The sequence below is a fragment of the Rhamphochromis sp. 'chilingali' genome (genome assembly GCF_963969265.1).
Source record: "Rhamphochromis sp. 'chilingali' genome assembly, chromosome: 1".
NCBI lineage: Eukaryota > Metazoa > Chordata > Actinopteri > Cichliformes > Cichlidae > Rhamphochromis > Rhamphochromis sp. 'chilingali'.
In genome coordinates this window covers 2192608-2219631 of record NC_137929.1, presented here as the reverse complement: position 1 = coordinate 2219631, position 27024 = coordinate 2192608, and the positions used below count along the sequence as shown (strand labels likewise).

At 41.9% G+C, this 27024-nt stretch overlaps 1 protein-coding gene across 1 annotated transcript; it reads left to right on the top strand.

Annotated features, from left to right (window-relative positions):
* The first annotated feature begins 4 nt into the window (after window positions 1-4).
* LOC308397647 (uncharacterized protein) lies at window positions 5-27024 on the top strand. The gene is made up of 5 exons (XM_080883661.1): window positions 5-96; window positions 12366-12503; window positions 18338-18443; window positions 22066-23334; window positions 23656-27024. The coding sequence occupies exons 3-5, from the start codon at window positions 18426-18428 to the stop codon at window positions 24340-24342; spliced, it is 1974 nt and encodes a 657-aa protein (XP_080739787.1). The 5' UTR covers window positions 5-96; window positions 12366-12503; window positions 18338-18425; the 3' UTR covers window positions 24343-27024.

Genomic DNA, 27024 nt, shown 5'->3' with positions numbered 1-27024 from the left:
GTGCTTCTGAAGCAGCGCGTTGATCTTTCTGACACACGCACCGGAGCGTCAGCTTCAAGCGGACCATCACTACGTCTCACATCTAAAGGTGTCAAGGTAACTTTGAACTGAGTTCAGTCAATCTGGAGTTTTTCCAAGTTTTCTGTTGCTCTCTGTGAGAGAAGAGCGTTAAAGGCGGGGCTCTCCAGAGTCCAGCAAAACAGGAAATCACAGCTGGGTGTGTGTAAGTGTGCAAACCAATAGAATGCATCGTGGTGGGGGGGGCATCACGGGCAAGAAAAAAATAAAAGAATCGGTCGTACCCATGCTTCCCCGACGTCATGCCAGCGCATATTGGGAAATTCGTAGGCACCGATCGGTTTTCTATCAGCCATTTGCTGGGAGTAAGGGCGCCCTCCGTTTGCGAGGTGCGCCTGCTGCTGGCGGCACAGGGAGGAGAGGGCGGGGCGGCGGGGAGTCTCTGGCTGGCTGGAGCGGCATCTAATAACCAACTCGCAAAACAAAATAAAAACAACAAACAGATATTATGATACAGACTTATAATCTGCACCGATGTTTTTTCTAAATTCTATAAAGTGAGCGCGAGAGCCCTCGGTGCGCCTGCGCGCTGCTGAAGTCAAAGTAAACTTTATTGTCATCTCCGCTACAGACAGTCCAGCATATAGAGAGACGAGACGACGAGGCTGCAGTTACAGCGGTGCAAGTAAACAAACAATAAATATAAGAAGAGTAAGAAAATAAATCTACACTTTAGGACTCGGGGTAAAGGATCAATAACAATTTAATTTATAATTTACAGTTTGATGATTTAAAGTCTCACACAACCCGTCAAAAGGGGCGGGGCCGGCTGCTTCCAAGTAGAGCACATTTCATTTATAATGATGTAAATCCAAGCCCATCATGGATTCACCATCTGAATCCTGGGTTGTGTGAAATCCCAGAAATCAACCTTAGACAAAGTGAATCTGTGAACTAAGGTGTAGGTCTGTTAGGCAGGGCCGTGCAGAGAGGTTTAAAGGGGCGGGTGCTCAAAGTTAAAGAGGGGCACATTGAACCAGGCTGAATAACAACAACACACTTTCATCAAGAATCTAATATGGGCAACAAGGCAAAGCAAACGTAGCCGATGCTTTACCTGATGGGTACAATGTTGCTGTTGAGGGGTTGCTGTGGATAGTGCTGGAGGGCAGGCAGGGCTGGACTGGGACAAAAAATCGGCCCGGGCATTTTGACTGGAGACCGGCCCACCAAAAATGTGACGTCATTCATGGATAAAACCGCAAAGGATTCTGGGAACTTTTGGCAAGCGGTACTAGCGCATACAGGCTTTCAATTGAACTCAGTTACACAGCGATAAAAAGAAACACAAAAAATGGCAAGAAGCTGCTGTATTATTAACTGCAATAGCCGTGTTGTGCCAAAAAGTGATTGTCTGCCAAAAACTGATTTCCGGTATTTGCAAAGAAACTGATTGCTCGTATTTAAATTGCTATAAGTAACTTGTTGGGCTATAATATGTGAAACATATGTCAAATGCATCCCTCATGGATGACATAAAGTCATACTGAGCTACAAACAACATTAGTGTAACAAGGTAGAAGCCGCAATCAGTCTGTGGCAGTGACTTTTATATAACCTTTATTTATGCTGTAAAAAAAATCTAATTAACATTAAAAATGTATTTTGTAAGAAGTAGTTGGACAGCAGAAATGGCTCAAATATTACAATTATTTTTCCACTACTAATTAATTACCGTTGAGCTCAAAGGTTATATTAATACACGGTTAACGAATGTGTATTTATGAAGACGATTTGTGAGACGAACAAAGGTAAACTTACCTTTGTTCGTACGATGGTCTTTCGGTGCATTTCAAGGTCCTGTACCCATCCGTCGGTAAACTACCTGGGCTTGTTGCAGTGAGCTGAAGTTACTAAACTTCATGAGTGTATGCACTCACTCCAAGAACCGTATAATTATAAATCTGAGCGTGGTGAAAGTTGGGCAGCACGCTAACGTCTTTTGTCCCTCTGTGTGCTCGTAAGGGTCTGACCCTTTCACTCCTTTGATTTTTCCTCGTATCTTTTCTTTGTCTTTTCGTCGAGTCTGTCTTTGTACGGACCGGCATTGTTCTCCGTCGTTTTGTACATTCCTTTTTTGTGCGGCAAAGATAAAACAAGAAGGTATTGGAACCGGAGAATGAACGTTTTGCGGTGCTGCAATTGCAAATGCTTGTATTTGATGCGGTACTTGGATTGTTTTGCCAGGAGTTCCCGGCATGCAATGCGCAAAGTCATGTGGTCTGTCAATCGCTATAGGAAAAACCATAAAGCCTTTGCATGAAAACAACTGCTTTGATGTACACTGCCTTGTTGGTATATATGTATCAATCTAATAAAGTTAAACCTACACCATTCTCCCTATTCGGGATTTTAAACAGTACATAGCGGAAACAAAAAGACTGCTTGGTAGAGTTAACCTCCTGAACTATCTACAACACATGGTAGAAACCTGAAATTAAGACCAAGAACACTAGAGGTGAGACATGATCATTAATTAATATTAAAATTAACAAATGACAGATTTAGGGATATTTTCATAAAGTATTTATTTACCAAAACAATAGAAAACAGCATGGTAGCACAATATATTTTGCTAACACAGCAACCTTTAAATATGAAAGGAGACAGAGAAAGAAAGGTGAGAAAGAAGAATAAGAATAACACTTAATTGAGTTTTTGATGGCATTTTACACACAGTACTAATACAGTATCTAGAAAATATGGGAAAATACTGGCATCATATACAGTACTTACTTCTGAAGAAATTATATGGGACCCTGAAAAACAGGACACAAGTGAAAGGACAAAGAACTGTGAATGGCAATTGATGGACTTGCTCAGATGATCACAGTACTGGCATCTTTATTCCAGAAAGGAATTAGAGAAATCATATACACTAGTACTTACGTTGATGAACTTAAAAAGTTGAATGGTCTCGAACCTCTTAAACAAACAATGTATGATCAGACCCTGACAAACAGGACAGAAAGGAATAAAGATTAGATGAATATTAAAATCTATAAAGGACAGATTATGATTGAATTGTATCACCAAAGACTATTCACTCATCAATAAAAGGTCACCTACAACACTTCCACAGCAGCAACACTGAACATATCTTAAGACATGGAAACCTTTATGAAGTGAAAGGACAGACAGTGAAGGTTGAGAAAGAATTGTACTTAATAGATTTTTTCAGACGATGACAGTACTGGTATGCTTACTCTAGAAAAATGGTTGAATCATATTCCATATAGTACTTACTTAAAATGAACACACTTCAGTCCTCCTAAAATGACTGACAGCATCTGAAATGAAACAATGACAGATTAAGACTGTAAGAATATATGTTTATAAATGCCTAATACTCCAATCTCATATTTATTCTATCTATTAAGATGGACAAATTCTAAGCATTTACCAATCACTTGACTTGTTTGAAGTGAAGGTAGATACTAAACGTATTCGTTTAGGCAATAACAATAAAGCTGAATTTAATATTAACAATAGATAATTAGGAATGTTTTGCTCATTTTTATTTCACCTCACCAGGTTACAAAAGGAGCTTTCTCAGCAGGTCACTCTTCTCAGCTACCCTGTCAATGACCATGTCAGAGTCCAATGACATGAGAATGTCCTTTTCAGTGGCCATCAGCATAAACATCTCCAGCTTGTTTGCAGACAGGCTGCTTCGGAGTCTGCTTTTAATGAAGTTGAGTGTAGAGAACGTTCTTTCACAGGCAACCTGAGTGAGGGAGAGGGTCAGCAGGTACTTGTATGCCAGCCCAAGGAGACGATAGGCATCAGACAGCATGTTGAACCGCCTGAGTATTTGATAGCAGCACAGTGGGCAATTTTTGCAAGAACCACAGCTTTCGGTCACAATTTCACTTTCTTCGTCCCATTCTTCAGATCTGTCCTTTGCTGTTCTGGTCGTGTACTCATCTACATGTGATGTCTTAAGCCTTTCCCACTGTTCAGCAAAACGTTTCAGTTCTGACTGAAGGTTATTAACTGTAGCCCTGCTGTCAAATTTAAGTAGACAGGCGCTGAGGTTCTGAAATGGAAGAGAAACTGTTCTGACCTGGCTAAACTTCCTGGGGTCCAACCATGCCAAATCGGCAAGAAGAGGGCCATGTATGACAAATCGTCTGTGGATTGCTTCAATAACTGTGTCCAGGATGATGTTGTGCACTTTCACCTCATATGATTTCTCAGCATTGATTTGCAACTCATCTTCAGGCATCTCTCCGGCCATGCCTTTTCTCCTTTTGGCTCTCTTTTTAGGTAGTTCAGCCTCCACTTCCATGTCTGTGTTGTTCACCCTCTCCTCTAGTTTTTGATTTGTCTGTTTCACAAATGTGTCTGCAGCTGTCTTCACAGTTGGAAAGTTCCTGGCAATACTTTTGAGGCCATCTTGTGTGGCAGTCACCATATGATGGGCAGAGAGAATGTCCATCCCCTTTGACTGGAGGTACTTTGACAGAGGAGTTGTTGCTCAAACACTCTAAGAAATATCTGTGCTGTTAACACAGTTTCATGCTTCAAGAGACACTCTTTAAAGCCTCGTGCTTTGGCACGAACAGCTGGCTTTTCTTTTTCCCTCTTTTCAATGGCTTCCATCGTCAGCACTACATCAACGAAGAGGCCATCATCTGGTTTTCCAAAATGTCCAAAGATTTTCTGGAGGGCATCATGCTTGGCCCACCACCGTGTCTCACCTATTGGACTGAGGCGTCTGTGTCTTGTGTTTTCGGTTTGTTTCTCCCACAGATTAACCTTGTGATGGGACTCCTTGATGAACACAGCTATGTCATTAAGTAAATTAAAGAGTGATCCACTTTCAATGACACTTTGTGTTGTGTCAGCAATCACAAGATTAAGTATGTGTGCATAGCACCACACATGCACATGAGTTGGAGACTGGGCAGTCATAAGTGCTGAAAAGCCTTTGTACTGGCCCTGCATATTTGAAGCACCATCTGTTGCATTCCCAATGCACATGGCCTTGTCTAGATTCAGATGCTCTAAAACTCCAGAAAGCAAGTTTACAAAGTACTGCCCCGTGGATGCTTCGCACCTCACTATGGAGACAAGCCTCTCCTGCACAGACTCAGTAACATACCTGATGATTACTGAACACTGATCATAACCTGTGATGTCTTGGGTTGTGTCTAGCTGAACAGAAAACATCCCAGCTTTCTGGACATCACTGGCGATGCTCTCTTGAAGGAGATGGCCAAGTGCATCAATCACTGAGTTGACAGTTGTTTTGGAGAGTAGGGTGATGAGAGATCCTCTACCTCTTGATCCACTGGTCTGATGCAACTTCTTGCTTTTTTTCAATGCAGTCATTCAAATGTTCTCCAAGGCACATATCATACTTGCCTAATAACACAATTAGTTCCAGAAAGTTACCATGATCGATGGTGTTATCACCTAAAGTGTATGCAGCCTCATTCTCCACATGCCTATAGCTGAGTCCCCTCTTCCCAAGTACTTTGATCACATCCACTATACGCTCTAAAACTTGCCGTCTCTTTTTCACTTGTGCTCTGTGAGCTGACAACTGACTGCCAGCAAACAAGCTCCTGATGTTGCCTTTTGAGCACCTTAAGAAAAAAGCTTCAGCACAGGTCTGGTGTGTAGTGCTCTTTTCATGCTCCTCTGTGCGCAGATGTATATGTCGCCAGTCACTCATGCCTGTTATAAATGTGCTGGTGTCAGTCAGCCTTGCAAATGCCAGACACACAAAGCAGAACAATAAATGGCGTTCTTTGCAATAAGTAAGCCACTTCCTGTTGGTGCCATCTTTACAGCTGAACACCCTCATCACAACTGCACTGCTACTGTTCTGCTGTGGGTGGTAATCTAAGAAGGCCTGTAATATGGCAGGTTCAGGGCGAGCAAAGTAATCGATGCCCTGGCTCTCACTCTCTTGCTCTTCCATCTCTCTCTCTTGCTCCATCTCTCTCTCCTGCTCTTCCATCTCTCTCTCCTGCTCTTCCATCTCTCTCTCTTGCTCTTCCATCTCTCTCTCTTGCTCTTCCATCTCTCTCTCTTGCTCTTCCATCTCTCTCTCCTGCTCTTCCATCTCTCTCTCCTGCTTTTCCATCTCTCTCTCCTGCTTTTCCATCTCTCTCTCCTGCTCTTCCATCTCTCTCTCTTGCTCTTCCATCTCTCTCTCTTGCTCTTCCATCTCTCTCTCTCTTGCTCTTCCATCTCTCTCTCCTGTTTTTCCATCTCTCTCTCTTGCTCTTCCATCTCTCCCTCTCTTGCTCCATCTCTCTCTCTTGCTCTTCCATCTCTCTCTCTTGCTCTTCCATCTCTCTCTCTTGCTCTTCCATCTCTCTCTCCTGCTCTTCCATCTCTCTCTCTCTCTCTTGCTCTTCCATCTCTCTCTCTCTTGCTCTTCCATCTCTCTCTCTCTTGCTCTTCCATCTCTCTCTCCTGTTTTTCCATCTCTCTCTCTTGCTCTTCCATCTCTCTCTCTCTTGCTCCATCTCTCTCTCTTGCTCTTCCATCTCTCTCTCTCTTGCTCCATCTCTCTCTCTTGCTCTTCCATCTCTCTCTCTTGCCCTTCCATCTCTCTCTCTTGCCCTTCCATCTCTCTCTCTCGCTCTTCCATATCTCTCTCTCCTGCTCTTCCATCTCTCTCTCTTGCCCTTCCATCTCTCTCTCTTGCCCTTCCATCTCTCTCTCTTGCCCTTCCATCTCTCTCTCTCGCTCTTCCATATCTCTCTCTCCTGCTCTTCCATATCTCTCTCTTGCTCTTCCATCTCTCTCTCTTGCTCTTCCATCTCTCTCTCCTGTTTTTCCATCTCTCTCTCTTGCTCTTCCATCTCTCTCTCTCTTGCTCCATCTCTCTCTCTTGCCCTTCCATCTCTCTCTCTTGCCCTTCCATCTCTCTCTCTTGCTCTTCCATCTCTCTCTCTCTCTTGCTCTTCCATCTCTCTCTCTTGCTCTTCCATCTCTCTCTCTTGCTCCATCTCTCTCTGCTGCTCTTCTGTCTCCTCTGTCACAGACTTCTCCACTTTTGATGAGAAATCAGCCTGGTGCAACATGGATTGGCACAATTTGTTAAGATTTTGAGAAGTTTGAGAAACTAACCTTAAGCATAAAATAAAATTTACTATCAGTAACTTCATAGCACCCGCCCAGCAGTATATAAACTCCGTCATGCTAGTTACGCTGTACGAGTTATTCTAAGCGACTGTATAAAGTCACCACAACGAAAACAAACTACAACTAAAATTAGTTTATATCTGACACAGATAGACAGCAGGTCATAACTTCTTACCTGAAGTTCAGTTCCTCTGCCACTATGACCGGCGGCCGCCTCGGGTCTCTCCTCCTCCTGCCTCCCCTTTCCTTCATCCACCTGCTGGCCTCCACCACTTGCTGATCTTGCTAAATCTATGGAAGCTATGCCATAGCTACCACCAAACAATTCAGTAATTTTCACACATTTGGCAGCGTCTGCCTGAAGGGCTTGTTTCTTTTTGGCCCTAATTTTTTCGGCACCTCCTTTCCTTTTTTTGTTCTCCATTTTCTTTAGTTCGTCTATAAGATTGCTAAACATGGGGGAGGGTGCATCCGACCTCCTCGGCTGTAATTGGTCCAGCCCAGAGTCGATCATGACCAATTGGCCAATCCAACACCTTTCATTGTTTATACCCTTCCCAAAAAAAAAACAAAAACAAAAAAAAAACAAACGGTCGGCCCATAAAAACAAAAAATCGCCAGCGGCCCACCGGGCAAGTGTGTATGCCCGATGGCCAGTCCAGCTATGAGGGCAGGGCTGTGTTGGTCTGAGACTGTAGACATTAAAAAGTCCACAGGAGAGATGGTAGCTGATTAAACAAGTGTCATGAGATAATAACTAAATGCAAAGATTGGTGACAGCGCTTGGAACCATAAGGCAACAAAAAACTGTGAGAAATAATTTAGGCTCTGCCTGTGAATCACTCTTTGCTTCTCTTCTTCCTTCCATCCCATCATTTCATATATCACTCTGCACTTGCTGTCTATGTGAGAACAAGGCACAACTTGCTATTGCAATAAACTATAATCTAATTATCCACACCTAACAACTCCTGCACTTAATCTATAATAAAATGATGACAGAAAAATGTTATAGCCCTGCCTTTAGTAGCCTCACACAGCTCCTGCTGTTTCCTCCTCATGTCCTTACCAGCCATGTCTGCACAATGTTATATCATGAGGAATATGTTTTTAAATCCAGCTAAATAAAACACACACATGCACGCACACACAGTGACACTTTAGACCTTCTTCAGAATACTGTATATACTATGGGCATCATGGTGCTGATCCAGAATCCTTACATTATTATTTATTACTAGAGCTACAATAATAAAGCAAAGAGGAGGGGGAAGTAATAAATATGAAATAATGTCATTATGATGATTCCATTTGTTTCACTATCCACTCTGTGCAGAGGCAAAGCTTATTACATGTTTAAACTGTAGAGATACAATCATTTTACTGCTGTAACATCCAAATTTTGTCTCATTTAAAATATAAATCTAATATAATCTGCTTCTTAATGTATGTTCTTTAAAATACAGCTTGTGTGTATAATATATTATAATTATAATAATGCATAATTATGTGACCATGCATATTAGATCATTTTTAGTGAAATATAATCCCTCCAGAAAGGCAGGAAAAGCCCGGAAACTTGCTTTAAAACTAAATATGTTCCCTAAAACGGTGACAGAGCTACAGACCCATGACAGCCTTACACAGGTAGCCAGCAGCTGTGACCAGCACTACCTGTGCAGTTAATAAAAGGACAGGTAATGTTTGTCGCGCTGTTGCACACACAGCACGCTCGTTTGTTTCAGTTCGTCAGTAGCAACAAGACAGCTTACCAACGTGTACGTAATAAGCTAATACTCCTGGGTGCTACACACTACAGTGTGCGCTGTACACCTACTTACTGGTTTTGTCGCATCAGTCTGTGTCTCTGAGTTAACTTGTGTTTCTCCTACAGCTCCGGACCGCAACAAATGCGCGTGCTCTTTGTGAGCTCGTTCCCGGCTCGTAACCAGCGCGTTCTGCCGTCAAGGGCGATCATTGGTTAAATGTGATCATGTGACTGATGCAAGCCAGATCCTTTTATTTAGCAAAACTGTGATTAATAGTTAAATATTATTGTTGAGGGGCACAGACAGGACTCCGCACGCACGCGCGCGCGCGCGCACACACACACACACACACACACATTAAAAAAACAATAATAATAATTTAAAAAAAAAAGTTGCCTCAACAAAAGGGCACCTTGGGCACCATCAGGAAAGGGGCGGGTGCTCAAGCCCCTCTAGCCCCCCCCTCTGTACGTTCCTGCTGTTAGGTTAATTGTGCTGATCCTCGGGTTGGGGGATTTGTGTTTGTACTGGAGCGCAAAATTCAAACCAATGGAAGATGGACAACAAAAGTTCAAAGCCATCAGGTGCTCAGGTTAGAAAAAAGAGAAAAGATGCAGGTAAGCAGACGTGTGATTGGATAATGGCAGCTCATCCTGAACCAATCAGACTAAACTCCAAACAATACATTATGTTACAGATTTTAATATTAATTAGTCATTGTTACTTGTTGATTTGTCCTTTTCTCATTGTGTGACGAATTATGACGACTGTTTGGTAGCTGTTATTGTCTCTCTCTCTCTCTCTTCATGTGTGTTTCTCTGGTGAAACAATAGTTTTGTGTTAATGTTAGGGCTGCACGATTTTGCATAAAATGAGAATCACGATTTTTTGGCTTAGAATTGAGATCATGATTCTCTCATAACAACAAATAAACATAAAACAACAAATGTCTCACGTTTTGTTGTTGCAGCAAAATGTTGTCTTGCTTGAAATTCCGTCTCCACCGTTGCTCGACGCTGCGTGTACAGAGCAGGTAGTGCAACAATAGAAAAATAGTTGTGGGACAGCACTGTGTAGCGTTTGTCTAGGGTGTTGATCGTTTTCCTAAATCCCTCGTTTTGCACAGTGTTGATGGGAGCCATATTGTAGGAGCCATATTGTCAATCCTCAAGGATTGACGTACGCACGATGTAGTTATAAAACAGGGTTTATTCTGGTCTTGGCAACCCGTGAGAACTGCTCACGGACAAAACAATAAAACAAAAACATCACATCAAAATGCGCTCTTGTACGTAGTGTCAATCAATCAAAAAAATCCTTAATTACAGAAAATAAACCATTTAAAATACACAAACCTCGTGAACTGACATCCAGGAGGTGCTAAATAGAGCTTTATGGCCTTATTGCCTTATCTTCCATCTTCTTCGTCAATTATTTTCACTCTTTAAACAATATTTTCTCCATGTGTGGAGCTAACTGTGAGTTGCAGCATGCAGACACCATGTGTGCTAGCAAAAGAAAAGTGGCTGGGTGGAGACCCAAACAGCAAAGCTGTACCCTACACAGTTCACCACCAGAGGGTGCAAAGGAACAAAATCCAGACATACAGCTTAACAAATATCAAATGCAACAAACATCAAATGCAAAAGACCGTTACACTCCCACCAATCACTTGTGATTAAAAAGAATAAAGTATTGCCTATGAACTAATTGAACGGCTTTTGAATGAACTATCGTGAATTATCCTTTAAGCAGAGTGCGGTGGAGAATCGTCTTCCGCTTCCATCAGAATGACTGTCTTCTGAATGGGTCTTTCCAGGTGCACAGGTTTGGAGTTACGTTTTCCTGCTCTATCCAGGGTTGGATCACTCAGCAGCAATTTCACCTTCCTCACTTTTCCATCCTTTCCAGGATACACTTCAATGATCCTTGCCAACTTCCACTGGTTGCGTGGAGTTATCTCATCCTTCAGGAGGACAACATCATTGATCTTAGCATTTCTGTGCTCTTTGGTCCACTTCTGTCTTCCTTGAAGATTTAACAAATACTCCTTTTTCCACCTTGTCTAGAAAGTGTTGGCAAGTAGTTGAACACGACGCCACCTCTTACGGAGATAAAGATCTTCTTTCACAAACCTTCCTGGAGGTGGAGAGATGATTGTGGACTTCATGGTTAGTATGTGATTCGGTGTTAAAGGTTCTGGGTTTGATGGATCACATAGTTGGTCAGTAGTCAATGGTCTGCTATTAATCACTGCCATGACTTCATACAGGAATGTCCTCAGAGAGGAGCTGTCGAGTTGTTTGGCTGATTGTTCCAGAATGGACATGAGAACACTTCTTATGGTGCGAATTTGTCTTTCCCAGACACAACCCATATGACTAGATGCTGGGGTGTACATGAGAAACTCACAGTCCAGTTTCTCTAGCTTGGCTTGATCCATTTCCTTAAATGCTCCAATAAACTCATTTCTAGTGCCGACAAAATTCGTGCCTTGATCACATCTTATCTGACGAACTGTACCTCTGATGGCCATGAATGCACGTAATGAGTTGATGAGGGAATCTGTAGAGAGATCGTCAAGCATTTCAAGATGCACTGCTCTGGAGCACATGCAAGTGATTAGCAAGCCATAACGCTTTAGCTCCTTGCGGCCTTCTTTGACATAAAAAGGACCAAAGCAGTCCATCCCACAGTAGGTGAATGGCGGTGTGGTCTCCATCCGATCCTCTGGGAGGTCTGCCATCTTCTGCTGCTCTGTGCGCCTTCTGAACCTTCTGCATTTTACACATTTATAGATGTAAGATGACACGATCTTGCTGCATCCAAGAATCCAGAATCCGTTAGCTCGAAGTTTGAGCAAAGGCTGTTTCTTGAACCATCTTTATGATTGTTAACTCTGCTTCCTTTCTCTCTTGTTACACTACTGATGTTGTGTGATCTACTCTTGTGATCCTTTGCTTCTTTCACATAGCGCTTGAGTCTAGCAACTGCCTTAATCATCCTCGACCAGTCGGAAAACTTGTGTAAGCGATCTAACAGTGACCTTTGTTCCTCCCCTTGTATCTTGTGGACTTGAACCTTCTTAACCTCCGGGTCACTGGTTGATAACTCTCCCACCTTAATTTCCCCACTGGGTATGATCTTCTGCCAAAGGAGGTCTGGGCCTTTGAACCAGTTTGATGCTACAAGTTGTTCTGCTGTGAGACCTCTTGAGGCGTGGTCTGCCGGATTATCTTCGGAAGTTACATACCTCCATTGGGTTGAATCTGTGCTTTGTTTGATGCGTTCCACTCGGTTTGCAACAAACACATGAAATCTTCTGGCTTCATTGCTGACATATCCGAGTACCACCTTCGAGTCAGTCCAATACCTTTCTTCTGAAATTTCCATTTCCAATTCCTTTTTCAGCATGTCACCAGTGCGCACAGCAACAACGGCCGCCGACAACTCAAGCCGAGGTATAGTTGTGACTTTGGTTGGTGGAACTCTTGATCTTCCCATCACCAATGAGCAGTGGACTTCACCAGTTGTGCTTACTGCTCTGAGGTAAGTGCACATTCCATATCCAGATGCACTTGCATCAGAAAAATGATGAAGTTCGTAGTGCTGTGCCTTGAAGGTCGAAGGAATGTAGCATCTGTGAACCTTTACGTCTGCAAGGTTTCCCAGGTCACGCAACCAATACTCCCACTGAGGTCGAAGTCTGTCAGGTAAGTTATCATCCTGGCTGAGTTTATCTCGACACATTTGTTGCAAAATCTGCTTTCCCAGCAGAATGAAAGGTGACACAAACCCAAGTGGATCGAACACAGAGGCGACTGTGGCCAATACTCCTCTTCTGGTGAGTGGTTTGTCCTTAACAACTACTCTGAACTGAAATTGATCTGATGCCACACACCATTGTACGCCAAGTGCTCTTTCCATGTGTACTTCACCGAGTGCCATATCTAGCTCTTTGGGAGCTGCAGCGCATTCTTCTTTCGGAAGCGAAGCTAGAACTTTGGTGCTGTTTGAGATGAACTTGTGCAACCGAAGTTTGCCCATGCTGCAGAGTTTGCGTGCTTCATTAACCAGCTGTATTCCCTGATCTTCAGTGTCAACACTTGCTAGTCCGTCATCAACATAGAAGTTGGTTTTGATGAACTTGATGGTTTCTTCATTAAAACTTCCTTCCCCTTCAGCTGCAAGATGCTTGAGGCCATAGTTGGCACAACCTGGAGAAGATGCTGCTCCAAATAGGTGTACCTTCATCCTGTAGACAGTGAATGGAGTTTCAAGGTCACCGTTCTCCCACCACAAGAACCGTAGGTAATCTTGGTCACAAGCATGCACATGGAATTGGTGGAACATGCGTTCGATGTCACACATGAAAGCCACTGGGCCTCTTCGGAAGCGACACAAGACTCCGAGCAAGGTGTTTGTTAGCTCTGGACCAGTGAGGAGGAACTTGGAACTTGGCAGAGGCATCAAAGACGACACGAATCTTTCCGGGTTTTTGTGGATGATACACACCATGATGTGGGATGTACCAAACTGGTGTCTTGTCAATGTCTTGCTCTGTGACCTTTTCAGCATCTCCATGGGCTAAGATGTCATTCATGAATTTCTTATAGTCCATGTAGTACTGCTTGTTACTCTTGAGCCTTTTTTCTAAACATTTGAGGTGATGAATAGCACATACCTTGTTGTTTGGCAGGTTCGGCCTTTCACTCTTAAATGGGAGTGGCATTTCAAAATGACCATCCTCCTTGTGCCTAATGCCGGCCTTCATCTTTGTTAAAAATTTGAGATCTTCTTGAGAGACCTTTGTGTCTTCTGGTGCTTTCTCAACAAAGTCAGACTTCAACATCTTTAGGACCTCTGTGGGAGAGATCATTTCCTTTATTTGAGTTCTGTAGACATAGTGAACCTTGTTGGTGAGATTTAAAGAGGGATTAATGTCAGGCACCACTTCCCTCACAATGACTTGGTGACTTATTCCGAAGGCGTCTCCATAATCGAGACATGGATTGCCATAACCCACAATACTCCATCCCAGATCAGTTCTTTGCAAAAACGGCTGATTTTCCTTTCCAGACACAACCTCACAAGGAACAAGTGCTTGGGGGCAGTTGTACCCAATCAGCAGACCAACATCACAGCTTTGTAGTGGAGCGATCTCACTTGCAATGCAGTCAAGATGAGACCATGCCTTAGCTGTTGCAGGCGATGGAATGTGATCTCGGTTTGCGGGAATAAAGTCTCTGGCATACGTCACTGGTAGGGAAATGGTCTTATTTGAGTAGAACCCTCTGACTTGTAGACCTGAGAACTTGCGACAGGACACAACTGTGTTTCTTGAAGACATAGTAGTGAGCTTTAGCTGAGTCGATTCACCTTTGATATGCAGAGCTTGTGCCGTTTCTTCAAGAATAAAGGTCGTATCGCTCTGTGTATCAAGGAGCGCGTACACAAGAATTTCATGCGCTGGCTCACCTTTGGTTGACACCCATACTGGAATAATGGAAGATGTGTGAGTGTCGTCAACATTCTGTGTGACTCTGTTAGAAGTCGCTTCACTTGTTGTTGGTGTGACACTGTTGTCTTGTGAGACATCTGCGTCCGTTTGTCTTGTCCTGTCACTGTTCTTGTGTGGATTTCTCCTTGTTCTGTCTTCCTTCGTGCGATTGTCATGAAGACATGTTGGATGTCTTTTATTACATGTGTCACAGGTTTCTCTCCCTTCGCAATCCTTGGAGCGATGACCAGAGTTCAGACAGCCAAAACATAACTTCTTGTCTTGAACAAACTTTAGTCTCTCAACAATGCTCTCATTTATGAACCTTCTACACTTAAGTAGGCTGTGACTCGACCTTTCACAGTACACACAACTAGCACTAACAGTCCTTTCATTTGAGTTAGTTGCTAGCACCTTTGCTCCATTGCCTCTGTTCCTTGTTGTTTTTGCCCCTTCAGTTTCACTTGGCTTCAGAGCAAAGAGAGATGTTATGGGATTACAGGCAATTTTGGCTTCCCGTGAGATGAAATCTACGAATTGGCTGAAGCTTGGAAAGGTGTGAGTCTCTTCTTGCACTTCTGTAACCTTTCTGTTCCACCTTGAAGTAAGCCAATCTGGAAGTTTTGCGAGCATTTTTTGGTTTTCATTGCAGTCATTGAGCACTTCAAGCCCCTTCATTTGCGACATGGCTGTCTTACAGCAGCAAAGGAAGTCAGCAAATGCTTGAAGTTCCATACTGCCTTTAGAGCTTATCTTAGGCCATGCGTCAAGTTTGTCTCTGAAGGCCTTTGCTACGAGGAAGGGATTTCCATACCTCTCTACGAGAACTGTCCATGCTGCATAGTATGCAGACTCTGTGCCAAGCGGGAAGTAGCCTTCTATTGCCTTCCTTGCAGGTCCACTTACATATTTCCTCAGATAATAAGTCTTCTCTTCAGTTGGTATATTTTTCCTGTCAATCAGAGTCTGAAAGGAAATTTTCCAATCATTATATCTGATAGGGTCGCCACTGAATATTGTTGGCTCTGGTACCGGAAGACGACTTGCATTAAGAGACACTGCAAATGCTTTGACCAGATCTTCTGTGTTCACCTCTTGGTGCGGTGTCACATTTCGTGGCGAGGAACACCGTTTCATATGCTGGTCATTGTTTTCAGACTTGACTTCATTTTTATCAGATCTGTGGTGAAGTAGGTTGTATATTTCTTCATCTGAACATTCACTTTGTTCATACACTCGCTGTCGAGCCTTTGCTGCATTCAGCTTTTTTACAGTCTCAAGTCGCTCTACTTCTCTGCGCTTAGCTTCTAGAGCCTTTTGTCTTTGTGCTATTTCTGCTTCTTGCCTTTCAATTTCCTTCATATGGATTTCTTGTTCAAGCAGAACTTGGAGAGCAGCCTCATTTGCTGCAACTTCAGCAGCTGCATCTTGTCTTTTAGCCGAGAGCCGGCTGGAGTGTCTAGAGGAAACCCTCGAATGAGAAGAGAGCTTAGTGTGGTGTGACTTAACACTCATCCTGTCTGAGGCTTCTAACTTAGGCATAGACTCAGTCTCCTTCCATTTTTCATCCCTTTGACTTTTCACATCTGAGGCTACGTATTTAGATGAAGACTCAGTGTCCTTCCAAAGTTCTTCATCTCTTTGAACCTCCGCATTACTTGGGCTTGGACACTTTCTTACAGATTCGATAATTGTCTTTGTTATGGCTTCACACGTATCCATCCTTCGTCTTGTGTCACTATCTGGAGATTCAATACGTCTCAAGTCATCATAGGCTGCATTCACATCCTTAGAAGCACTCAAAACCTTGGAAACATGTTCTTGTAGCAGATCCTTTGAGCATTGACCATCTATAGCTCCTTTGGCATTCTTAATGACAACCTTCCACTTCTCATAGCGCACACTGAAACGATGTGCAGCCTTCTTTATGTGCTCACCGTACAGTTCTTTGCCCTTTTCCGTCAATGTACGGACTCGTTGGCTCTGTCGTGCTCTTTGTGAGGTAGTAGAAACATCATCAGCTGTGCCTTCAACTGCTTGTAGTTGCTCATCTGCAGAAAGTTGTTCCACATCACCCTTTTCACTGACTTCTGGATTAGCCTCAAACTCTGCCATTGTTGGAGGGGTTTGGGTTTTTTGTGTATCTTACTTAGCCTTAATGTAAAGGTGCAGCAGCTTAAATTTGATTTGTTAGTTGAGGAGCAAATGAATATTAATCTTCATTTACTGTTACAACTTTAAAGCACAGTAATTACTATTACTCCTTAAACATCACTTAACATGTATACTTAACTCACATTACATCTCTTCTCCAAGCCAGTAATACTGTTTCTTACAGCAACTGCTGAAGCCCACCATATGCACGATGCACAGGTTACTCATCACAACATTAACTTAACACTGTATGAATATCAGTCATTGAAAACAGCAGAAATGTAAACAATGAGAAGGAAAGAAAAAAGAAGAAATATTTCAGTCCTTTGTTTATTTATAAAAGGAAACTTATCTTAATTAATTTTACAGTCCTTTTCCTTTTTATTTCTCTTTCTTGTGGTTAATTATATTGAGTCCTTTAACTGAGGCAACACTTATTTTCGGGGCACCTGAATTTCCTGCGGGGCTGCGTCCTTCATCTACCCGTGCAGAGCGGAGTTCTCACTGTAGCACCCTCAAGGATTGACGTACGCACGATGTAGTTATAAAACAGGGTTTATTCTGGTCTTGGCAACCCGTGAGAACTGCTCACGGACAAAACAATAAAACAAAAACATCACATCAAAATGCGCTCTTGTACATAGTGTCAATCAATCAAAAAAATCCTTAATTACAGAAAATAAACCATTTAAAATACACAAACCTCGTGAGCTGACATCCAGGAAGTGCTAAATAGAGCTTTATGGCCTTATTGCCTTATCTTCCATCTTCTTCGTCAATTATTTTCACTCTTTAAACAATATTTTCTCCATGTGTGGAGCTAACTGTGAGTTGCAGCATGCAGACACCATGTGCGCTAGCAAAAGAAAAGTTGCTGGGTGGAGACCCAAACAGCAAAGCTGTACCCTGCACAGTTCACCACCAGAGGGCGCAAAGGAACAAAATCCAGACATACAGCTTAACAAATATCAAATGCAACAAACATCAAATGCAAAAGACCGTTACACATATCTTTGGTCAGGTGATAAGTGATAGCCTCCGTGATGTCTTTGTGCCTGCGGGAGTTCGACGTGTATAGGGAAGCGCTGTATAAGGTTCCCGTTATTGATGTTTGGGTGGTTGACCCGGACGGATTTTCTCCTGTCACTTTCTCGTCATCCCTGACGTGCTCTCCGTTGTTTTTTCCCTGCTAATTTTAGCATCACACGGCACAGCTTCTGTATCACGTGGTATAAGGCTCCGCCCTTGTCATTTGTTGAGTAGGAAGAGTGAGCGCTTGTTTTCATGCAGAGTACGTCCCGGATCAAAATGTGAAGTTTTACAAATCACCACTTCTTTAGTGAATATCATTTCAGTCTCAGACAATCTCGTTTCTCTTACAGAGGTTGAATGCACCTTCTGCGGATGGCGGTACCACACAGTGTGCGTGGACTTCCCCTGCACAGAAGGCAACTACAAATGCTGTGAATGCTAAATAAACAGAAACAAATGATCCCTGTTGTCTTTGCTTGATGATTGGTTTGAGTCTTGACAATCCACATTGCTGGCGTTGCATCTTTCAATGCCAGCAATGGCAGGTATCAGTGCTCAAACCTTTTGTGTTTGTTTCCAACAAGTTGCCCACCTCGGGAAACAAAAATGTGTTCTTTTACTTGTCAGATGAACATATGAGACACTTTGACTCTTCAGTGCAGTGTGGAGCCTAACAAAGATCTGTTTTGTGTCCCAGCTGATCAGCAGGAGGAGGAGAGTCTGACGGAGCAGCAGAGGAACATTTTCAGCTACTTGGACTCAGCTCAGCCACTACAGAGGAAACAATGAGCTCAACACAGAAGGTGACAGACAGAGCAGGACCATATGACCAAAGATATTTATCACCATATACATTTGAACATTTGCCATAACGATGTAGCTGACGATAGAATTGACACCAGACAAAATACTTTACAGCTGCACAACTTTATTAAAAACCCATCAATGTATTTTCACTGAAACAAGCAGCTGTTGTTTATGTGCATTAAAGTTATATAAAAATGTAACAGTGCAAATGCAAATTCCTCGCTGACAGTTTAACCAAAAGGCGTTTCCAGTGGAAACTGGCCGACACATCCTGAGCATAACCATGTATAATATCCACTAAACTTCAGAAGAGGTTATACAGTCGTGGCCAAAAGGTTTGAGAATTGCATAAATATTGGAACCTGGAGAAGTTGCTGCTTAAGTTTTTATAATAGCATTTTGCCTGCACTCCAGAATGTTATGAGGAGTGATCAGATGAACTGCATTGTCCTTCTTTGCCATGAAAACGAACTTAATCCCCAAAAAGCCTTACCACTGCATTTCATTGCTGTCATCAAAGGACCTGCTGAGACCATTTCAGTGATCGTCTTCTTAACTCAGGTGAGAATGTTGGCGAGCACGAGGCTGGAGATCATCATGGCTGTATCCCGATTCAGGTTCTGCAGCTTTAAAGTCCTCAAGGGCCACGTACTCAAAGACCGCTAAGGCCGAAGTGCGAGGCTCGTAGGCTCGTGAAATGGGACGTCTAGCCTCCGTCGCGCTGCCCAGGTTGCCTAGCAACCATGATACTAACAGCTGGAAACGTTTCATACAGCTTTGTTTGACAGAAATGAAGGAGAACATATTTAGTTCATTTGTTTCTACATGAGCTCTGTGTGATTTGATGAGTATCTGAGGCTGAGACCACAGGACTGTGAAACATGATTGTTGGGCTTCATTTCTGTGCTGAACAGTCGTTTAAGATTAGCTGTAAATAACAATTAGCTGATGTTGTTCATGAGACTAAAGTCATCTCACTGTGGTAATGTAAATATAATATGGCCAATATTATAGTTATCATATTAATCACTTCACTCACAGACAAGTATCTGTGACAGTGTGTATACAGATGTGTCATATATAAGAGACAAATATTGTTCATTTAATATGTTGGTACTAAATTTGGCTCAGTGCTTACATATATGTGTAAAAAGCAAATGTAGGAGCTGTGATAACTGTGTCTGATAGAATGAAGAGTCGACTGATATATGAAATATTCCTTTATTGGGTGAGAAAATCAGACCATGTCATAACTGCTTTAAGTCACACAGAATAGATATCAGAGCCTTAAACAGGCTGACTTCTGCTAAATGGGTCAAACTGGGCAGAAAGTCTACAAACATATAACATCCTTATAGAATATGACGTAACACTATAGATCAACTTAGCTCAGAATATATAAAGCATATAAACAGTTACAGCAATATGATGCAACAAACACAGCAGCTACTGATCCAAAATACTCAAAGCTTCATAGAACTGAAACCAACATTTATTTTTAGCTCCATCCTGCTGCTGATACAGACTTTAGGTTTCTGAACATTAAACTTGTTGCTGCCTTTCATAGTGCGTAACTTGAAGGCCCTGAGTACTTTCTCCCACACTGAAAACACTGGGATGATCACATTATTTGAACATTACCTAATAAGACTGATTCAGCACAGACAGTTATGTTAAACTTTCCTAGCAGTCCTTCACAAACAGGGAACAGTCTGTCTATTCTCTCCATCTGTCAGCTGCTGCTGGCTCTTCCTCCTCCTCTTCCTCACACACTGCTGAGTTTGTCCTGGTGGATCATCAGGGCTGCAAAGCCTCACAGATGATGTGCAGCAGTGGCTCCCTCAGTCTGTCCTCACTCTGGACACTTGCAGTCGTCACACATGGAAATCAAATGTGTGATAAGCTGCAGGATTCAAACACAAGTGTAACTTATAAACACATGTTCATACTTTTATTCCACAATCAGAGAGAAAGAAACAGAGAGAGAGTGCAGGACAGACAGACAGGTGACAGTCTCAGGTGTACACACTGCTACACAACAGCACAGAGAAGCAGGATTTAGTGTTTGTGTTATTACGAGTGTAAACAAGAAGAGTTCCAGATGGTGCAGTGGACACGTGTGACTGCTGTGATTAAAGCATCTTTCTTTCAGCTTAACGAGTGAACCGTCAGCTCGTTCAAACACACGTTAAAGTGCGTTTGGCTCGACACCACCGAACAGAGGCAGCAATATAACACAGCTAACATTAACAGTGCAGTGAATCCTGCTTGTGCCGTGATGTTCAGGACTGCAAACCGAGCAGCATCACTGACTTTCAGCTTGTTGTGTTTGTGGATATATGACTGACTTTAATTATCCACAAAATCATCACATTCTCTGTCAGATTAAGGTCGACTATTGAACGGCGTATATTTTAAAGGCTTTAAAACCAAGTTAACGCTGAAAGTACAAACATCACTAATGTCACATGACTCTGCCGACAAGGCATAGCTATGGCTATGAAATGCTCTTTGTGTATCACTTCTTCATTATGAAAGATGTCATTAATGCACTAGTAATGTCTCATCTGGAGTATTGTTCAATCATTTGGTCAGCAGCTAATAAGACAGATCTTAACAGACTTCAGTTAGTCCAGAATAAGGCGTCCAGATTAGTGTGAAGATGTTCATACTATACTAATATTGATAAAATGCATAATAACCTTTCTTGGCTTCCTGTACAGGCTAAAATATTCTATGGCTTACTTGTAGTTCTAAAGAAAGCAATTCTGTTAAACACACCACATTTATTCTGCTCAGCTGCAGTATCCAGATGAAATACATCATCATATTACACAGTTTTCAACAAGCTGCAATTTAGTAAATGCTCGAGTTAAAAGTAACGTTTTGTAAAACTGTTACATTTAGAGCAACTTTTAAGTGGAATAAGTTGCCTTAAAAAATTAGAGAATTATTCAAAACTTCAATGAACACTTAAAAGCCGATTTACAGAGCTTTTAGTTGTTGTAAATATTGTAAGACATGATTTGTTTTTGAAATTTGTGTAATGTGCCTCAATGTTATTGATATTATTATTATTATTATTGATTGCTTATATTTGAACAATTGTGAAACCTCACTGTGGATGTAAGAGTGAAATTATGTGGATATCTTGAATCCACTTTATTGTGTAATATTTTATGTGAGTATTTGACGGAAGACGAGCAACATCTGTTGTGGAAGCTAACGGGGTTCCTTTAGAATAAACAAACATAGGATTTATTATCACTGAATAATTCTGTATAAATCTATACAAATTATAGAAATATGTAATAGGAAACAACAAAATAATCTAAATTATAAAATAATGTGTGTGTGTGTGTGTGTGTGTGTGTGTGTGTGTGTGTGTGTGTGTGTGTGTGCATGATTTTAGTGTTTGAACAGTCATGAATTATCTTTAACAGCAGGTTGGATGTAATGTGTTAGAACTACCAGCAGGTGGGGATAAGAGACCTTTAAGGTGTTTGGTGCCACGCTCCACCTTCAGGTTTAAAACTAGTGTTAATGGAGTTTGAAGGTTGAGTTTGTTCCACGACTGCATTTCACTCACTGCCTCTGTTTGTATCTCTGTCACTGCAGGACCAACATGGAGCCAGAAGTCAGCGCTCTCAGGAGGCCGACAAACCTCACAGAAGAAAGGGAGAGAAAAAACACACCTGTGACGAGTGTGGGAAGGGTTTTACTGTGAGGGCTTCACTAAAACGGCATCAGGTCATCCACACTGGAGAGAGACCGTTCAGCTGTGACTTGTGTGGAAAGTCTTTTTCCAGGAAGGGTTACCTAAAAACACACCAACTCATCCACAGTGGAGTTAAAGCGTACAGCTGTGATCAGTGTGGCAGAGCTTTTACTCACAGTAGCCACTTACAGAGGCATCTAGTTACCCACTCTGGAATTAAGGCATACAGCTGTGACGAGTGTGGAAAGTCTTTTTCCTTGAAGGGTCACCTAAAAGAACACCAACTCATCCACAGTGGAGTTAAAGCGTACAGCTGTGATCAGTGTGGCAGAGCTTTTACTCGCAGTAGAAGCTTACAGAGTCATCTAGTTACCCACTCTGAAATTAAGCCATACAGCTGTGACGAGTGTGGGAAGGGTTTTACTGTGAGGGCTAAACTAAAACGGCATCAGGTCATCCACACTGGAGAGAGACCGTTCAGCTGTGACGAGTGTGGAAAGTCTTTTTCCTTGAAGGGTCACCTAAAAGAACACCAACTCGTCCACAGTGGAGTTAAAGCGTACAGCTGTGATCAGTGTGGCAGAGCTTTTACTCGCAGTAGCCACTTACAGAAGCATCTAGTTACCCACTCTGGAATTAAGCCATACAGCTGTGACGACTGTGGGAAGGGTTTTACTGTGACGGCTTCACTAAAACAGCATCAGGTCATCCACACTGGAGAGAGACCGTTCAGCTGTGACTTGTGTGGAAAGTCTTTTTCCTTCAAGCGTTCCCTAAAAGAACACCAACTCATCCACAGTGGAGTTAAAGCGTACAGCTGTGATCAGTGTGGCAGAGCTTTTACTCAAAGTAGCCACTTACAGAGTCATCTAGTTACCCACTCTGGAATTAAGGCATACAGCTGTGACATCTGTGGAAAAACCTTCAGCCAGAGAGGGTACCGAAATACACACCTACGCATTCACACCAGACATGATGTGTACTGCTGTGAACAGTGTGGCAAATACTTTACAACAGACGCACACTTACAACGACACATGTTTACCCACACTGAGGAGAGACCTTATCAATGTGACCTGTGTGAGAAGACTTTTAAAACTCCACATCACCTGAGACGACACCAACAGATCCACACCAGAAAGAGACTCTACAAGTGCAGCTACTGTGAGGTATGTATTTATATTGTTATCTTGTCATTTTAGCCTGACTGTTTGGAACAACTCTGCTCATTAAACTGTGTTAGCATGTTAGCAATTCTACTGCATGGAAAAGCAGCTCTGAGTGATTATTCAGATTTTCCTTTCAGTTATGATTTTAGTATTACTGTAGTATTATGGTGGTAGTATTGTAGTTATTGCAGCCCAGTAAACTGAGTGTGTTAACTGAAACAGTCAAATGTAGTTGGACGTCTGCAGAGATGCTCTTTATTTCAGGCGACGTTCAGGATACAAATGTTGAAGGACTGACTTACACTTTGTGTCTTTGTTTAGAAGCAGAGCGACACAGATGGATCCAGTTCTCAACCCTGTCATCACTGTGGTGGTGGGAAAGACTTTCATTGTGACCTCTGTGGAAAAACTTTCAGTCAGCAAAAGACCCTAAAACTACATCAACGTAGACACACTGGAGACAAACTGAAATACTGCAAAGAATGTGGGAGAAGCTTCACCACATCAAGTGATTTAAAACAACATGAACTGATTCACAGTGGGGTTAAAAAGCACCTCTGTGATCAGTGTGGGTCATCCTTCACCACTGCAGGTCAGCTTAAATCACACAAACGAGTCCACACAGGAGAGAAACCACACAAGTGCAGACACTGTGAGAGAAGCTTCTCACGGTCAGGTAGTCGTAACATTCATGAACGTACACACATGGAAGGAAACTACAGCTGTGAGCAGTGTGACAAGAGCTTCAGGAATCTCAGTTCATACTCTGCACACAAACGATCCCACGTTACTAATAAACTGTTTCACTGTTACCAATGTGCCCAAACATTCACCTCATTGTCTGCTCTGTGCAAACATCAGCGCGATCACTCAGGGCTGAAATCACTCCCATCACTGGATCACAGTGAATCTGAAGACACAGAAAGATCCTCTGGTTTCTGTGTCAGACTCAAAAAGCTTGAGATCAGGCTCCACAGAGTTCAGATAGAATCTCCTGTAAAAATCTGATGAGGCAGCTGTGAATCAAACTCTTCCCCTAGTTCCATTTTAAGCTTTCAAAACTGTCCTACTGTAGTGTTCATGTCAAGTGGTTAGCTTTCTTTTCATCAGTTGGTTGAAAACTCTGTTTCCTATTATAAAGTTTTTGTTTTAATGTATTTTGATGCACATAAATGTTTTCTTGTTCAGGTTCTTTATGTTATTGAATCTTGCAAATGTTAAATAAAAAATTCAAATGTAAAATATCTTCACTGATGGTACAAATAAACTGTCCTTTCAGCTTTAGCTCCTAATTTATTCATTATTTATGGATGTAGCACAGCAGCCGTCTCTTGATTAACACATGGAGGGCTCGGGATCTGATGGTGTCGTCTCCCTAATTTGCCCACTCAGTAAATCTCACTCATGGCCAAGAAATTGAAATAAACCTTGTTTCCCTGCTGGATACTGATCCACTGTAACTCTGCTCCTCCTTCCTGTTTAGGATTTCTGTGGCTGAAGTAAAATTCCCTCCATCCATCACTTATCCCAGCTAACCCAAAGTGAAATAAAGTTTTGCTGGTCTTAAAAAAGCATTACAATAATGGGCATTACCAATGCAAACTGAATGATACAGAAGATGAAAGAAGAGACTTTGATCAGTTAATAAAGCTCATGATCTGGATTCATTGTGGCTGCTACACAGATACTTCTGGGTCACTTCTCTCAGTTAGGAACCTTCCTCACCAAACTGACTGTTGGACCACACCCCTGGTTTCATGAGAAATAGTTTCAGCCATGATTTCTCTTCCTGTATTTCAGAGTAAAGACTGAAGTGACGAATGGAAGCATGTTTAAAAAACACAATGTGAGAGAGACGTTGAGGTCCTTAGAAGTTACCCTGGGTTTTTCTGTCACCCTGCTAGATGTTACACACCTTGTTATTGGACTGATTTCTACTGCTGGACTACTCCTGCGGAGAGTAACAATACTCTTACTAATTAGCTCCCTTTCACACCTTTGGGGATATTTATTTTTGTGTTTGCAGCGCTGTGAGCCAGAACAGCGAGAGAAAAATCTGCAACAGCGACGAGCCGAATGCTTACGTGAATCGCAGCAGCTGCACATGTGCTACGCTGAATTAGAGGATATCTTTGCTCTGGATTTCTATTTCTACTTTTTCATTTCTATATGATTCTTCTTGCATCTAAACAAAGATGATTCAATTTGCTAAATGTTGATGGCTCTTCGTGCTCAGGTGTAAATGAGATGTAATGTTTGCTCTTGGTTTGGTTCTCCTGTACAGAACCTTGCAGTACAACAGAAACCTAAAAACATTATTTGTAGTTGTTATTCTTAGTTGTTCTGCTGCCTAAATACCACAGGGTCTGATTATGAAGTTATTGAGCTGCACATACTTTACGACCTGCTTAAGTTCGAGGTCACAGCGTCTGTAGAGCAGCTGGAACATAATGAAGTCTACAAGGTTAAAGTTTTCTCTTCAGTTATTGTTCTTTCTGCTGCTTGGTTTGATGGATCTGAGAGCTTTTGTTTTTATTATTGTTATTATAATTATCATTAATATTTTACTCTCTAGAAGCTTTAAAATAGTGTTTGTGTTTGAAAAAATTGATTTAAGAATTGAACAGAAACATCTGTCCTTCTGAAAATCGCCCAAAGGCACGGAGACAAAGTCAAAGGATGCAACCTGTAACTTTCTCTTCCTTCATGTCAGGACCATCATCCATGATTTATATAAAATGCATATAGCAACAGTAGCACTTTAGTTTGGACTTTATGATTTCTGTAACTGGAAAATATTATTTTGTTTAAAGACAGAAGTGACCGCATAGTTGCAACATCAAAGGGAAATATTAATTAATTAGCATCAAGTATATTTGTTGCTTAAGCGTTTGCACTATAACTTAAGTAGGATTATAACTTTTAAGGAAGGAAAGATTTCAGATATTTAGTTCACTGTTTCAGTTATTTTATATGAAATTAAAACATTTACGTTGGTCAAATATGATGCTCTAAATCAAATAAAAGTTTGAAAATAAATGATGTATTTTTAAATGCTGCAACAAATGTTCACAAAAAGTAACTATAATTAAAACCAGTTAAACAAAATCAAATGTTTGAATCATGCTTAACCAAATGCCAGGCTGGAGAGCTGAACCTAAAGTATCCGTAGAAAGATTTCAACATCTGAGCAGTTTTTAATGTTTTTATCACATATAAATGTCACAGCAGTGGGTCCTGGCCCAATGCTTTGTGTTTTTGCTTTTCTTTGACTCTTGTTTTTCTTGGTTTTTGTTCTTCTTATTTATCAGGCTCTCAGTAATCTTAGTTCTCCCTCCCTCAGTGTTCATTTCAGCCTGTGTTTAGTTTCTGTTCCCGTGTCCCACGTTTCATCGTTTCATGTCGAGTCAGCCCTGTCTCTCTGTTTCCTGTGTCTCCCCAGTCAGCCCCGCCTCCCTCGGGCACTCATGTGTGATACAGAGTAATAAACCTGACTACATTTGCTGCACTCTCTTTATTACCTGTTACTTTAAAATTCATACACTAATTATGTCTGCCCATCTCTCTAATGTGAAGGTCAAAGGTCAACATCCCAGTGACATAAGAATAATCCCAAAGGGGCAAAGGCAGCGGTTAATTTAGCACATTTAGCATTAAGGGTACAGCAAGGATATACTTTTACTTATTGTG

Excerpts from the sequence above, each read along its gene's own strand:
- LOC308397647 (XM_080883661.1), top strand. Across the intron at positions 23,335-23,655 it reads ACAAGTGCAGCTACTGTGAG|AAGCAGAGCGACACAGATGG; the intron begins GTATGTATTTAT and ends GTCTTTGTTTAG.